At 42.0% G+C, this 17,661-nt stretch overlaps 1 protein-coding gene across 1 annotated transcript in view; it reads left to right on the top strand.

Annotated features, from left to right (window-relative positions):
• The window catches only part of MYO3B (myosin IIIB), a 332,748-nt gene that overhangs the window by 103,129 nt on the left and 211,958 nt on the right, over nt 1-17,661 (top strand). The window contains exons 10-14 of the mRNA XM_040358502.1: nt 3,796-3,910; nt 8,159-8,285; nt 11,211-11,421; nt 15,902-16,049; nt 17,489-17,642. Coding sequence (XP_040214436.1) covers nt 3,796-3,910; nt 8,159-8,285; nt 11,211-11,421; nt 15,902-16,049; nt 17,489-17,642 — 755 coding nt within the window. The remainder of the gene's footprint in view (nt 1-3,795; nt 3,911-8,158; nt 8,286-11,210; nt 11,422-15,901; nt 16,050-17,488; nt 17,643-17,661) is intronic.

Genomic DNA, 17,661 nt, shown 5'->3' with positions numbered 1-17,661 from the left:
TCGACCGCCATAGCAAGTTGATCCAGGGTTCACCCGATTGCCCCTGAGGGATCAGGAAGGAATTTTTTCCCCCGCTGCAGCTGATTGGCATTGTTCGGTTGTGTTTTTTTCGCCTTCCTCTGGATCAACTGGGGGGTTAGTTTGGGGGTCCATCCATCGCCACTCATCAGCATCACTAGAATTTTCCACCATTGTTATCACCAGCGCGACCACCACTACCATTCTCACCGTCTTCGGCGCATCTGCTATCATGGGTAACATGAAATATTCAGCAAAAACCATTTGGGGTCTAAGGACAACCGCCTCAACATTACCAGATGCCACAAAAAAAGTACTACAGAAAGAGCAACTGTTAAGAATCAATCGACGATCGACCGTCAAAAATAGGACGCCAACATTTCAGCTACAACACATATCATGCGCCTTGGTCAACACAAGATCTGCCGTAAATCACAGACAGGAAATTCACGATTTCATCATTCAACACAACATTGACTGCCTCTTCATCACAGAAAGCTGGCTAACATTGGATTGTAACACCATTCTAGGAGAACTTGTGCCAGAGAATTATGGTATTTTAACCGAAAACAGAGTGGGGCAAAGAGGAGGAGGCCTAGCAGTGATCTACAAGGCTTACCTCTCGCTCACCAAACCAGATCCACAGAGCTCACTGCCATTTATGGAAACCCTCACTCTGCAACTTCAAACAAATCCCCAGGACACCGTTCACATACTACTCTGCTATAGACCACCTGCACCAAAAACGCAGCTCCTCACATCATTGACAGAATTCATCTCCACCTATACCTTAAACATCAAACATCTCCTGCTACTTGGGGACTTCAACCTCTGGGCCAACTCCTCACAGGACCCCGTCGCCGACGCCTGTATTGACCACTTGGAAGGATTAGGTCTGCAGCAACTGGTATGCGGGCCTCACACTCTCGATCTTATCTTCAGACAAGATATGGATATCAACATACTGGAAAATGAGCCCCTACCCTGGACAGATCACCATGCAATCAAATTCAAAATCACTATAAACGCCCTCTTAAAAAAAACGGCAAACCCGTTAACAACACACTGGACAAGATCCCAGAAGAATCTCCACTCGGAACTCTTCAAAACCACATTATTGAATAATAATAAAAACAATAGAACAACGTCAAACAGCGGCAGAAACACTCAACTCCAGCAACAAAGCTCTACTACAGACAGCAGACATAGAAGCTCCGAAACGCAGAATGCTCATCCGGAAAAACAACTCCGGTTGGTTCGACGATCTCACGTTGTTGAAGCAAGAACGCAGAAGAGCGGAAGCAGCCTGGAGAAGAAGCTCAACAGAGGAAAACCACACAATTTAAAAAGATAATTTTTCTAATGTCCTCGCAAAACCCTGTAACCGTCCCCGCAAACTCTTTAACTTAGTCGCTCAGACCATGAACCCAGCCTGCTTAGAGGCTCCGAATTTTGAATCACAAGATTTTTGCAATGAATTATCGGATTATTTCATTAACAAAATTGAAAATATCTGTGAAATTATTCAGCAAAAAGATCCTCTACCCACTCCCCTTTAAACCAAAAAGGCAATATTAATACAAATATGCCGCAATCAACGAAATTTACACTACAGTCTATCTCCATCGACACCACCAAAAATATCATTGGTACCCTGCGAGACAGTACATCACCTAATGATATCATTCCCACTAAAGTGTTGAAATAATGTGCCGATATTTTGGCACCGGCTATCACACACCTCATAAACCAATCATTTAAGGAAGGCATGGTGCCGACCTCCCTGAAACAAGGCATAATTAAACCCATTCTAAAAAAAAAACACCCTAGACCCCAAAGACCCAAACCATCGTCGACCCATAACAGGCCTAAACTTCTTCTCCAAGGTAATGGAGAAAGCAATAGTGCAACAGCTGCAACACCATTTAGACACCCACAAACTACTGGACCCACTTAAATCGGGTTTCCGTCCTGGTCACGGGACGGAAACAGCACTTCTCAAAATATGGGATGACGCTCTCGAAGCAGCAGACGAAGGAGAATCTTGTCTTCTGGTACTGTTGGACCTAAGTGCAGCTTTTGATACAGTAGACCACAAATTGTTGCTGACTCGCCTAGCTGAAGTAGCTAGAGTGGCAGACTCAGACCTACCCTGGTTCTCCTCCTTTCTGGAAAACCGATCACAGATAGTGAAATTAGGTCCTTTCACTTCTGAAAAACATACGGTGTCATGCGGAGTCCCTCAGGGGTCACCCTTGTCACCCGTACTATTCAATATTTATCTCCGCCCTCTCTTCTCGAAATCATCAGTAACCAGAATTTACGTACGTGGGTGACACCCAACTCTACTTTCGTATCAGTAACAAAAAGGATCATTATCTCGGACTAGAGAAATGCCTTACTCTGATAGAGAATTGGATGACGGAGAGTTACCTTAAACTCAATGGATCAAAAACAGAACTTCTTCTGTTCCACGCCAACCTAAAGAGACTTGCTATGACAACATGGACGCCCCCGCTCATTTTGGGACAAACCATCTCCCCTAGCACCAAATTCAAAAGTCTCTGAGTCATTTTTGACATGACAATGGATGCACAAATAGGTTCAGTAGTCAGCGGATCCCACCATCTCCTGCGCCTGCTACGTAGACTCATTCCCTTCATCCCAAAGGAAGACACAGCAGCCGTGGTGGGAACAATAATCAACTCCAGACTCGACTATGCAAACGCCCTTTACCTCGAACTCCTTAAATCCAAAATTGCTTGTCTACAAGTCGTCCAGAATACGGCGGCACGACTTGTAACAGGGAAAAAAACCTGGGAATCATTCTCTCCCTCCCTCAGGTCCCTCCACTGGTTGCCAGTAAAAGATAGAATTATGTTTTAGGCGCTCTGCCTGACGCACATAAATGTGTACAAGGAAGTGCGCCCCAATATCTATGTGAAAAATTAAAATGTCACAACCCAAATCGTGTCCTCCGATCGACCAACCAAAATCTACTCCAAATACCCAAGGCCCGCTACAAGTCCAAAGAAGAACGAAGATTTGCAGTCCAAGGACCTCGACTATGGAACACTTTACCAACCAGTATCCGAATGGAAGGGAATCACCAGGCCTTCAGAAAAAAAAATAAAAAAATCTATTCTGAAGGCAAAAAATAGTAGGGAATGGATACCAAGCACCTTGAGGCGATTCAGTTTGCATGTGTAGCGCTATACAAGTTTTTTACTCACTCACTCACCAGTAGTTTTTTGTTTTCCAATGTTTTTATTCAAATTTAACAAATACAATATCAGCATTTGCCATTGCAGTGAGAAATAATTGTACATTAACAAATCGTGGAAGGTTTAGTTACATGACTGTTAGACTAAATTAGTTAACAAATTGACAACATTCACTTTTGTAACTGTGGAGCATGGGGCACCTAAGAAGTGGCTTATCTCAGAGGAAAACATCAGCAAGTGGCTGTGGAGATCCATTCCATTTGATTGCTTTATTCCCTGAGAGAGCTCAACTAGTTTTCATGCTGTGAAGATTGTACAGACATTATTATTATTATATAGGATGTATATAGCGCCAACAGTTTGCGCAGTGCTTTACAATGTAGAGGGGAGACAGTACAATTACAATTCAGTTCAATACAGAAGCTGACTATTTTCTCTTATGTCTTTAGGCACCTTTGCTTACATAGTCTCTCTTTACGCTGCCTTATTGAACAAGCCCAGCGTCTTTTTTCCGATTGTATTGTTCATGTGTTTTCTTTCTTTCTATGAATAGATATATTGACAATGAGGCGGGTTCAGTGATGCAGGATATCATATCTAAAGAATCTTACAGAAGACAGTTTGCAGCAATTCAACATTGTTTCAGGATTATAGGATTTAGTAATGAGGTGAGTACCAGTCATGTTTCCATATTGAGGTGACCAAATCTTGTTGCTTTTAGTAAAATAGTTAAAGGGTCACTAAAGGAAAAAAATGTTTTTGCTGAAATGACTGTTTACAGGGTATAGAGACATAAAAGTTAACTGATTCCTTTTAAAAATGATTAAAAATTGAATTTAATCTATCATATAATGTGCCTCTAGTTTCACTTTCGGTTTTAAAGGTACATACATGAAGTTCCGGGTGAGAGGTGAGTCGGGAAGACTCACAGAACAAAAACAAACAAATCCAGGGCAGTGTTTTGTTTTTAAAATGAATCTGATTGGTTCTGAGGAGTTTTAGACACATAGTAATGACAGCTTAGACCACCGTGAAAATCTCCCAGTACCATGGTTATAAGGAAACAGGCAACCAGGAAGTGTGGAGATCACAGCAGAATTACAGCTACTTCAAAGCAAAAACAAACAATGAGGACATGAAACCAGTACTGCAGTAAGGTAAAGGAAGCTATTTAGCTAAAAAAAAAATTCCTTTAGTGACCCTTCAATTAACCAAATTAATTCATTGTTTTACAATGTAAAATATGGTCTGAAGGAAACTGATCTATACCTACATAGATAGCACAGCTTTGTCTACCACAGGTTTAAAAGGACATTATTTTACCCGTAGAAACAAATCAGCTTCTGTCATTTTTCTAACTGTACCCATAGACATGACACAATTGGCTGGCTGCTGCCTAGGAAGACAATTGGTTGAAATTATTGCCCCACTAATAGGCTAGCAGCAGCTCCAGCTTTCCCTCACACTTCATAGATGATATCAAGCCAAGCCAAGTTTATAGTTTTGGGCAATGAGGCATTTTTAACTGGTTCTCGTTGCTTTGCAGGTTAACATCAAGGCTAAGGGGGGTGTAGATCGCAGTTTAGACATCACTGGGTCTTTTGTTGGTCAAAAGGAAGTGTTTTGTCCAATGCAGTCCATGTGGCATTTTTCTGAGGGTATACATTGACATTTAATGACACATGACCTGGTCATTCTCCGCTGGATCAAGTGACAGTCTCTCAACGTGTGTTGCTTTAAAGTTTATAAAGTATATGTGAACCCTTACCTTGTAAAGCAACCCATTCAGCTAAAATAGAAATGTAAGGCTAAATGTGTGTATATATGTTGTGACGGATCTCGGATACCCCAGGTGGGCACATTCGCCAGACCTGTGTTTCTGTCCTCTAAACGCACCCGCAGCCTGCAGATTTGCCATAACCAGCCCTTAACCCTCCAATCACGAGACAAGCCACACAGGTGTTGAGGGTTAAACATACAACTCTTACAAACATCAACTCTTTATTAAGTACCAAACATACACTTTTAGATTTACACAGTTAGGGACACTCCCCTTAGCCTTGTCATCGAGGGGGTAAGGGACAAGGAAGAACTAATGGGAACTCAACATACAATGTACAAACATTGAAACAGAATCTACAGTTGAAACATAAAGGGATTATGATAAGCAGGCAGCCCCTCCTTACACATCTCCTGCTAAGAAATGTCTCCAGTCCAGACCATTGTCTACGTGCCATGACCCAACACAATTAAACACAGCAACAAGAGGGGGAGGGGGAATGGGGGAGAAGGGATGTAGCAATACATTACATTACATGATCCCAATGCCATTCCAAGTCTCTTCTGGGCCTTATTCTGTGGGAAGGAGGCCAGCCCACAGTCCCTTCCAAAACACACAGTGACAGTGGGTTCTGTCACATATGTATTATTTAAAAAAGTTTTTCTTGAAAATATAGTCAGAACAATCAGGACTTGAGACAAGACATTGCATTGTACATGCAATCGTCGACTACATCAAGATAGTAGTTACAGTTGTCTAGGCAGTATTGGACAAATCTCTAGATTAGTTTCCAAACAGTATGTATGAAGAACTACAATAATTGTAGTTGTATATTATCAAATCTCCAAGGAAGTAGAGAGATAGGAAATAGAATGTGAAATGAAGGAAATAGGGGGGAAAGGAAACAAGTGGGGGGTAAAAGGTGAAGTGGTTCGTGTTTTAGGTGAAAAAAAGAGGGGGTGTCAGAAAATGGTAACCCAAATGGTCGGACTTTAGAGGTGTGGTACACACTAGATTTTTACAAAAGGTATAATTTTATTAGACACAATTTATATCATACATATTAACATTAGAAAAAATGTAAAAACATGAATATACAATAAAAACGTGAGGCCCTAGTTCGTGTTCTAGTCACATAAGAAATTAAACTTGAAATGTAAACCGGAAATGCAAAAGGTCCAGTCAAATATTTTGAGACATAATTTCAGAGTAGGCTGAGGAAACAGTGAAGGCGAACCAGCAGGCCCATATGTTATGCGCAATAGTGGCTGAATCCCTGTGTTCAAATGTAAGGTCTTCCATATGCTAGACTTGATCAACCACTTGTAGCCATTGTTGGATGCTAGGAATAGTGGCCTGCTTCCAATAGCGGGGGATAAGTGATTTTGTGGCATTTAGGAGGTTTGGGGTGATGGAGCTTGCTTTGTGCACTGGTACGCAGTCATGTTGGAACAGGAACTGTTGCCACAAAGTTGGGAGCATGAAATTGTCGAAAATGTCTTGGTATGCTGATGCCTTAAGAGTTCCCTTCACTGCCAAGCCCAATCCCTGAAAAACAACCCCACATCATAACCCCCCCTCCACCAAATGATTTGGACCAGTGCATAAAGAAAGGTCCATAAAGACATGGATGAGTGAGTTTGGGGTAGAGAAACTTGATTGGCCTGACCTCAACCCAATAGAATACCTTTGGGATGAGTTAGAATGGAGGCTGTGAGCCAGGCCTTCTCGTCCACATCAGTGCCTGACCTCACAAATGCACTCATGGAAAAATGGACAAATATTCCCATAGACACACTTCTAAACCTTATGGACTGCCTTCCCAGAAGAGTTGAAGCTGTTATAGCTGCAAAGGGTGGGCCAACTCAATATTGAACCCTACGGACTGAGACTGGCATGCCAATAAAGTTCATGTGCGTGTAAAGGCAGGCATCCCAATACTTTTGGTATTATAGTGTGTGTTTATATATATATATATATATATATATATATATATATATATATATATATATATATATATACACACACACACATTATTATTTTTTTCTTTTTTTTATAAGTAATCGCATGACCTCTGTTATTAGCTGCATAAGGAGCTTAGAGAGCTGACTGGAAATTCCGACAAGAAAAGTCTGATGTGAGATTTTGGACGGAAATTCCGACTGTGTGTATGCTCCATCAGACTTTTGCTGTCGAATTTCCACCAACAAAAGATTGAGAGCTGGTTCTCAAATTTTCTGACGGAAAAAATTCCTATCGGAAAATCCGATCGCCTGTAGCAATTCTGACGCGTGTGACCGTGTGTATGCAAGCCAAGCTTGAGCAGAATTCTATCAGAAAAGCCATCCTGATTGTGTGTACGTGGCATTAGGTATAGCAGGAGGGAGAGACATTGCAGGACATTGATCTTCCCAGTGATTAGCTGTGCAAGGCGGCATGTCAACACAAGTCTGGAGTACAGGCAAGATGTGCTCCCAAATATAATGCAAAAATAGAAAACTGACCAACCTGGGATGGATGTGCTTCCATGCTAAGCATGGTCGGTTTGAATTAGGAAAGCAGGGAGATGGGACAGGCAGGAATTTCACACAAAGAAAACAATGCAAAGAGAACAGGATATTTTTTAATACAAATACATAGTACAACAGGCACATATAACAAGATCATGAAATGTTATGGTAACATGCACTTTAAGGGAGCCCATTTATTTTAATGGAATGCCAATACACCACAACAGACAGGAGAATTCACTTTTTACTACTTTTCCCAATGCAGTGCACTGCACAAGGCATAGTGCATTACTGTGTGTGTGTGATGTGCTGTAAAGCAGGTGCCTTCCTATAGTGCAATTGGGTTCTATAGATGTGGCTAAGTGTGTATTACTGCAAGGCATAGGTGTAAAGCCAGCCTTACCATTCTCCGATTGGTGAACTGCTATATGTCAAATAACTCTTTTCTTTATAGATTAGGTCTCAGAAATGCAATATTGTTAAATATAAAAACACCAATACATAAGATGATTATTCCTAAAATATGCATCACCTGCAATAGACATAATAGTAATATGTTTACTGTTCCTGTATAGTGATCGTCTAAGATTGTAAACATGTCTTGTAACTTTCACCTTTAATTACAGGAGGTCCATTCAGTGTACAGGATTCTGGCTGGAATACTAAACACAGGAAACATTGAATTTACTGCCATTTCTTCTAAGCATCAGATAGACAAGAGTGAAGTTCCGGATGGAGAAGCCTTAGAAAATGGTATAATGAAGCATCCAGCATAAAGGCTGAATGTGCTTGTATATCACAGATAATATGTTTAATTAGCTATTTCATTTCCTTAACAACAAGGGAAAAAAAAACATGAAAATAATGTAGGCTTAATATATTTCACATTCCCCCTAAATGGCATGTCATTGGAATTGGAAATAAAGTTTATATCGTTCAATCCACCCAAATTAATATACTTTAGCTATAGCTGAATATTCCTGGGAGTTCCAAGCTTTGCTCACTGTCTTGTTTCGCTTTGCCTGTGGAATAAGCAGAGTGGACAAAAAGAATAAGCTTTTCCCTATATAGCTATTGCCCACACTTTTTGTTGCCAGTAGTAATACGATCATCATCATCTCCTAAATGATTACTTACACATAGTCAAAATATTGTAGTAAGAAAATGAGAAAATGCTGTATACAAAAATGTGATCCTAGCAGAAGGGCTTTGCTTTGGGTGGTAAAGAGGTTGCTGCTTGAAGACATTGGGGAGGGGGGGGGGCAGTGTTGCCAACCGTCCGTATTTTTACGGACAGTTCGTATAAACAGGCACTTTTTCCACCATTCGTAAATGTCCCTGGTTGCGGGAATGTGCCAGTAAAAAAAGCCGAGATCGGTTCGGCTTGGAACTGCGCATGGAGATTGGAGGCAGGAGGGTGATGGTGGCTGCGGTGGCACCGCAGAGGGGGATGGAGGCAGGGGGAGATTGGAGGCAGGGGGTGTTAGTGGCAGGGGGTGTTGGTGGCACCGCAGAGGGGGATGGTGCCACCGCAGAGGGTGGGGGATGGAGACAGGGGTTGTTGGTGGCACCGCAGAGGGGGATGGAGGCAGGGGGGTGATTGGAGGCAGGGGGCCTGGGGGAGATTGGAGGCAGAGGGAGATTGGAGGCAGGGGGAGATTGTGGCACTGCAGAGGGGGTGAAGGCAGCGGGTGTTGGTGGCAGAGGGGGATGGAGGCAGGGGGTGATGTGACTAAATAATTTAGTCTTATTATATCGAAAATAACAAAATTATGTTTTTTTACCTTAATATCTACCTTAAATCACATTGCTATTTGCCTAGCATACTTGTTTGTAGCCTAAATACTGACATTTTCACCTAAAAATGTAATTTAGTAACTTTTGTGAAATGCCAGTAAAAACGTGGCCGTGCCAGTAAATTTCATGTGTCGTGCCAGTAAATTTCAATCTGGTAGGTTGGCAAACCTAGTGTGGGGGGGGGGGGGGCCCCGGGACCAACATCTTCTCATCACTTTTTTTTTGTTCAATCGGTTTATTAGGAGTTTCAGAGGGGGACAACCCTGTAGCAAAATGTTACAGTATAAAATTCAAAGATTATTGACAAATGCCACATCCCTGCTAAATCGAAGGTAAATCTGTTAGATTACATAAGAGATTGTGTGTTTGTTGAAACCATCAATCAACAATAAAAGGGAAAACACATAAAGTAGGTCATTGGTTGCTCAGAATGACATGAAGCTTCCGTAGAAGGGCAGTTCAACTGGAAAAGCCATAATGATGAAGCTATAAATGGAAAAAAGACTATATTTTCAAAATATGATATTACACCACAATTAAAGATAAGGAAATAAAAGAAGAGTGGAAAAGAGTACAGGGATGAAAGGTAAGGGGATGAGGAAATGGTTAGGTATAGAGAATCCAGGGGGCCCATATTTTCTGAGAATTTGTTGTACTTTTGTAAAGCTATGGCAGTTGCGTTGAACTTCAGAGAAATGTAATACTAGGGATCTCCACGAGTTAGCTTGTTCGATTAGTGGCGTCAAAAATGAAGCACATATGTTTTGCAACTGAGCATGAAACTCCCTCAAGGGGTTTGTTCAAGAGCATCTCACTTGGGTCTTTATGCAGGTTACAGCCTAGATTCTAGGCCCTAGAACAATGTAGAATTAAGTGTATGTGCAGATCCATAGTCTATGTACCTTCAGGCAAGTCCACCAAATATATACATATTGCCTTATATACTGTACATAATGCCTTCCTGACCAGATGACTGGAAACCCACTGGGGGGGGGGGGGGTATTGGGGGTTGAAAGCAACAATTACAGATGTGGTAACATACTATCTAAATAGAACTACATATGAATTTTCCATAGCCGGTGTGTTGCGGGAGATTTTTGCCATATCATATCATATGCCTCATCGCATCTTCTCTTTGCCCCGAACAAAAAAAAAGTCAATACCAAATATGTACAGAGGGAAAGCAGAAGGGAGAAGAGAGAAAGAGATAGAACTACATGCATCTTGTTCCACATGGGCTCGCTCTCTCTCTCTTTCTACAGTGCAATATGGTGGGTGGAAATCAGGAACAGGGATATTTTCAGACAGTGGTGATTCAATGTTTTTTTAAGTTTAACAGACTCCCACTACCAAGCCTCAGATCTGCATGTTTTCACGTAATAGCAGCCACACTAACATTCGGAAAGCTCTGGTGGCTCTTCAAAATAAGGAAAATGATGTCACTACTCATGCTTGCTTGCCTTTAGACCATTCACTTTGCAAGGGAATGTGCACTTTGTAAGAGAATTTTTCCCAGAGCTTAGTGAGTTGAAGCTCTGCTGACTTTTATCACCCAATAATGTGCAGGCAAAAACATTTAAAAAAATTCAAGTTTCTTTTTTTCCTTGCATATGATTGGGTATTCTTTGTAAAGGGAAATCCCACAAAATTCCAAAAGTGCTAGAAAAATTCCCTTGCAAAATAAATGCATTTTTGCCTTCAGTAACTCAACTCCATAATGATTTTCAGTGCCATTATTTCAATTAAAGGCATAAAAATGTTTGTAAATTTTGGTTGCTAATTCAGCGGTGCCTCATTGTAAGACAACAGCCTTTTTCTCTATTAGATTTTTTTTTCATTTATCTTCTCTAGCTGCCTCTGTTTTTATGTTCTTGTTTAAAGCTGCAGCCCTTCTCAGCATTGGTGCAGAAGAGTTTCAGGAGGCACTAACCTCGCACTGTGTGGTAACAAGGGGAGAAACCATAATACGCACTAACACAGTGGATAAAGCTGGTGATGTCAGAGATGCCATGTCCAAAGCTTTGTATGGTAGACTTTTCAGCTGGATTGTGAACCGAATCAACACTCTGCTCCAGCCAGACAAAAATATATGGCAAGTAATGCATGTGTTTTCTTCAGTAAAGTGACTATATTAATAGCAAGGGGTAGATTCACGTAGATTCGCGTATCTTTGCGGCGGTGTAACGTATCCGATTTATGTTACGCCTCCGCAACTTAGACGGGCAAGTGCTGTATTCTCAAAGCACTTGTTCCGTAAGTTGCGACGGCATAGCGTAAATCGGCCGGCGTAAGCCCGCCTAATTCAAATGTGGGACAGGGGGCGTGTTTTATGTTAATGTTCTGTGACCCGATGTGATTGACGTTTTTCACGAACGGCGCATGCGCCGTCCGTGGAAATCTCCCATTGTGCATTGCTCCTAATACGCCGCAAGGACGTATTGGTTTTGATGTGAACATAAATTACGTCCAGCCCCATTCACGGACGAGTTACGCAAATGACGTAAAATTTTCACATTTCGACGCGGGAACGACGGCCATACTTAACATTGGCTACGCCACCTAGGGGGCAGCTTTATCTTTACGTGGCGTATCTCTTACGGAAACGGCGTATTTTTACTGCGACGGGCAAGCGTACGTTCGTGAATCGGCGTATCTAGTCATTTACATATTCTACGCCAAAATCAACAGAAGCGCCACCTAGCGGCCAGCGGAAAAATTGCACCCTAAGATACGACGGTGCAGGCCGTCGTATCTTAGCTAGGTTTAAGTGTATCTCAGTTTGAGCATACACTTAAACTTACGACGGGCTTAGATTCCGAGTTACGTCGGCGTATCTACTGATACGCCGGCGTAACTCTTCGTGAATCCAGCCCCAAGTATCTATCTATGGACTTTTAGAATAATTTGGTTTAGGAAACTTAGCAATGAATCAGTGATGGGAACTGTTCGAGGGTTCTGGCATAATAATGTTTGGCACAGAGCTAAAAGGTTCTGTTGCCAGTAAGGTAAGAATAGCATTATATGGGCTAAGGTTAGAGTTGAGGTTTAAGTTAAAAAGAATCTGCCATCTTGCCCATTTGGGGCAAAGTGTCAATATCTTACTACTTTACCCCGACCCACTTATATTCTGCTTTCCCACGTTTCACTTATAATTAGTTGCTCCATACCAGCTCATGCAAATATCCAATATTTCCAAGTATGGGGGAGCATGTGATCTCCTCCCAAGATGTAGTGCTCAGGTCTAACTTATCAGCAGGCCCAAACACCTGATGAGGAGTAGGATGTCCTCAGTCCTGTAAAAACTCTCCCAACATCCAACATCAAGCTTACAAAGTGTTTGACTCTGGGAGCAACAGAATGGCAGGGAGCATTGGGAAAGTGAGCATACGTGCGTTGGGGTTGGGCCAATAAGAGTCTAAATGGGCAACATGACAGGTTCTCTTTAACTTAACCCTTGACTCTAACAATAGCCCATATAATGCTGTACTTACCCTACTGGCAACAGAACCTATTATGTCTGCACCAAACACTATTGCGCCAGTACCTTTCAACAGTTGACAGAGTCTATTTAAACATTGCATTAGGGTTCAAGGTAAGAGCTTAAGGATTAGTGTTAATGTTAAATGGTTAGGGTTTTAGTGGCTACGTATTAGGTTAAGTGGAAAGGGTTCATTTTTAGGGCATGGCATAGGGTTAAGGTTAGGTTATTGTTAAGTTTAAGTGTTAGGGTCAGGTGAAGTTGCAAAGTTAGGGGTTCAATTTAGATGGTTTGGTTAAGTTTTACAGCTTGGGTGAGAGGGAAGGTTAGGAGTCAGTCCAAGGCCCCTTTCACACTACCACATATGTCTTCAAAGTCGATTTCAGGAAGACTTGAGGTCTATAAACATGAAATCGCATCAAAATCGGACCAAAGTAGTGCAGGGACTACTTTGAAGTCGGTATGACTTGAAGTCGTATTAATATGAATAGTTGTCATTGGAAATCATGGGGAATGACTTGTCAGGCTGCTTTGCAGTCCCTAATCATGGGACAAGTCGTACAAGTGTGAAAGGGGCATAAGGGTTACGTTAGGGATAGTTACATAGTAGGTGAGGTTGAAAAAAGACAGAAGTCCATCAAGTCCAACCTGTGTGTGATTATATGTCAGTATTACATTGTATACCCCTGTATAGTTAACCACTTGCCGCCCGCCAATGACAGATTGACGTCGGCAAAGTGGTTGTAGAATCCTGACCGGACGTCATATGACGTCCTCAGGATTCTCAGCCGATGCGCGCCCCCGGGGGGGCGCATCGCGGCGATCGTTGTTGCGGGGTGTCAGTCTGACACCCCGCAACACCGATCTCGGTAAAGAGTCTCTCACGGAGACTCTTTACCACGTGATCAGCCGTGTCCAACCACGGCTGATCACGATGTAAACAGGAAGAGCCGTCGATGGCTCTTCCTCACTCGCGTCTGACAGACGGGAGTAGAGGAGAGCCGATCGGCGGCTCTCCTGACAGGGGGGGTTCGCGCTGATTGTTTATCAGCGCAGCCCCCCCTCGGATCGCCACATGGACCACCAGGGATGCCCACCAGGGAAGGGCAAAACAAAGTAAAAAAAAAAAAAATGGGAAAAAAGTCTGAAAAAAAAAAATGGGAAAAAAAAAGATGCAAGAAAAAAAAAATGCCAATCAGTGCCCACAAATGGGCACTGACTGGCAACAAGTAAATCAGTGCCGCCCCAAAGTGTCCATCAGTGCCGCCCCACAGTGTCCATCAGTGCCACCCCACAGTGTCCATCAGTGCCACCCCACAGTGCCCATCAGTGCCACCCCACAGTGCCCATCTGTGCCGCCTATGAGTGCCCAGTGCCGCCCATGAGTGCCCATCAGTGCCCATCAGTGCCGCCCATGAGTGCCCATCAGTGCCGCCCATGAGTGCCCATCAGTGCCGCCTATGTGTGCCCATGAGTGCCGCCTATGTGTGCCCATCAGTGCGGCATGCCAGCGCCGCCAATCAGTGCCACCTCATCTGTGCCCGTCAGTACTACCTCGTCGATGTCCATTAGTGCCATCTCATCTGTGCCCATCAGTGCCACCATATCAGTGCCCGTAATTGAAAGAGAAAACTTACTTATTTACAATAAAATTACAGAAAAAAATAAAAACGTATTTTTTTTCAAAATTTTCGGTCTTTTCTTAGTTGTTGCGCAAAAAAAAAAAATCGCAGAGGTGATTAAATACCACCAAAAGAAAGCTCTATTTGTGGGTAAAAAAGGACGCCGATTTTGTTTGGGTACAGTGTAGCATGACCGCGCAATTGCCATTCAAAGTGCGACAGTGCTGAAAGCTGAAAATTGGCTTGGGCGGGAAGGTGTATACGTGCCCTGTATGGAAGTGGTTAAATAGTAGGTGAGTAATAGTAGATAAGGTTTAGGGCATGTGGTGATTTTCACTCTTTGCTGAACCCTTTCAGGGCCAGTCCTCATTGCCAAATAGATGTATATGATTTTATGATTAGCTATGTGGCAGAAATCTGTCTTTCACTGCAGTCATTGTGCTTTTTTGATATACAATGTTGTAAAGTAAAAGCCACATAGGGGGAGATTTACTAAAACTGGAGCATTCACAATCTGGTGCAGCTGTGGAGAGTAACCAATCAGCTTCTAACATTAAGCTTTGAGAAAAAAACCTGGAAGCTGATTGGTTAATATGCACAGCTGCACTAGATTCTAAGTGCACCAGTTTTAGTAAATCTCCCCTATAGAGTGCTGTGCTTTCTGATAAAAAACAGACTGATAGAACTACACTGAGCAGAAGCACAATCATTCATATGTAATGGAGCAAATATGGTTGCCCATATGTACATATATACACAGAAACAAGGTTTTTAAAACACAGACAAACTTTAATTAGAAGATAGAATTTAAAGTGGGGGTTCACCCCAAAACAAATTATTAACATTACATTCAACCGAGTTGTCAGAATGACAATCGGCTGTTTTTTTTATTTTATTGCCGTACATACCGTATTTTCACCGCTGCTTCCGGGTATGTAATCTGCGGGACTGGGCGTTCCTAATTGATTGACATCCTTCCGACCGGCGCATACAGCGCGTCACGAGTTGCCGAAAGAAGCCGGACTGCGAGTCGGCTTTATACGGCGCCTGCGCACCGACGTTCGGCTTCTTTCGGCAACTCGTGACGCGCTTTATTCGCCGGTCGGAAGGATGTCAATCAATTAGGAACGCCCAGCTAACCAATCAGCATTCTGACAACTCGGCTGAATGTAATGTTACATTTTTTTTGGGGGTGAACCCCCGCTTTAAACTGATTACTTTCACGCACATACTTAAAAAAGTTTTGGAAGTCTAGTTTGCCTTTAAGGGTGTCGTATTTAGAAGCAACTTTTTTTTAAAGTACCGGTACTTTCTAATTACATTTAATCATGCAACTGTAATTATAATAATGAGTGTAAAATATTCTCAAGTCTAAATAATATGCAAATCCTGACCAGGTTTAAGATATTACCTTAAGCCTGTGACTGCCATGAAATTGTGTGCTAAAAGCAAAGTTCTCTTTTTGTTTCTAGCAATGCTGAGAGTGGTATGAACGTGGGAATTTTAGATATTTTTGGATTTGAAAACTTCAAACGGAACTCATTTGAGCAGCTGTGCATTAACATTGCCAATGAACAAATCCAGTTTTATTTTAATCAGCATATATTTGCCCTGGAACAGGTAAGTTGTTGGATTCCTTTAGAAACACATGGATCTTTTTATTTTGTGTTGTTAAATTTAAAGCTCTTTAAAGTTTCTCCATCATATTTCGATTTTTTGTGGTTATTTCAAAACCAAACTATATACATGGAACAATATTTCTAAACTTATAGAGTATAGGTATCAGTTAAATTAAATGGTTCATTAAAATACCTGCATTAATGTATTCTTTGTTTTGCCCATGCAGGCGAAAATCCACCCAACGGCATATATTCACCTTTTTGTTCACCACTGCTCCAAGCAGCTGCCAGGATCAGGGAAAGAAGCCTTGCATAAGCTCAAAACTGACCTATCAGAGCAGGGATCTTCAAACTATGGCCTTCCAGCTGTTGCAAAACTACACATCCCATTAGGCATTGTAAAACTCTGACATTCACCGACATGGCTAGGCATGATGGGAATTGTAGTTCCTGAACACCTGGAGGACTATAGTTTGAAGACCCCTGTATCAGAGCTTATGCAGGGTCATGGTCTCCACACAATGTGACAGCATTGGGCCTATCACATGGCACTAGAACTGTGGGGAGACCTAATTGACCCCCTTGCATTGCCATGCAAGGGAAAGGATAGCGTCACTTTAAAAGCCTACACTTAAGTTCAGTTTAACTGTGAATGTACAATAAAGTTGTGTTCTAAACACATCTCACATGATCCAGTTGTCTTGCTTTCTTTTCTAAAAGGAGGAGGATTGATGCAGAGTTTTTTTTTCTGAAAAACACTTAATATACATGTCAATTAATTTCTATGGGCAGAGGAGAGCTGGAGAGGTCCTGATGTCACTGGTGGTTTTCCTGCATTGAACACTCCTAGCAAAGGTGGCATCAGAAGGGGTGAAATAGCTGCCAATACTACCATATATTGGGGCTGGCATTTAGAACCTGATACATTAGGAATGCTGGCTTGCTGAAATGCAATATCGTAAAATAGTAAGGCACTTGGATTAGGGGTGAGAATTGGTCCTTACTAAAAAGTTTGACTTCCAATTTAAATGACTTGTTTGTCCAAAAAGTTTATAGTTGTTAGGATACATTTTATAAATGATTTACCCACCAAGATCTCTGCACTTGCCACCTGCCGAAGCTATTACAGTATATGGATGTGTTTCTCTCTCTACTGATTAGTTTAATTGTATTTGGTAATTGTTGGTAATTGTTTCAAAAGAAAGCAAGACAATATAGACACCTGGCATAGAGGGCAAAGCCTAATTTAGAATCTCTGAGAGGGTAATTGAATACATGGGTAAATTAGTCCACTGTAGCACTCAGGCCATGACTGAAATATCTGTTTTGGGTAGAACCCTTGTAGACTGCTTCCTTTATGCCGTGCATAAACTGTGCGTGTTCTCTAAACAAAATGCTTCCTTTCACGAGTGTGATGTGTGTTCATTATTTTTTTTATAGATGGAATATCAGAGTGAAGGAATAGATGCTGCTTTGGTGAAGTATGAAGATAACCGGCCTCTCTTGGACATGTTTCTTCAGAAACCAATGGGTCTGCTTTCCCTGCTTGATGAAGAAAGCAGATTTCCCCAAGCGACAGACCAGACCTTAGTTGGTAGGAGAGGATATAAAAT

This window comes from Rana temporaria, chromosome 6 (genome assembly GCF_905171775.1).
Source record: "Rana temporaria chromosome 6, aRanTem1.1, whole genome shotgun sequence".
NCBI lineage: Eukaryota > Metazoa > Chordata > Amphibia > Anura > Ranidae > Rana > Rana temporaria.
This window is presented reverse-complemented; position numbering and strand designations above follow the sequence as displayed.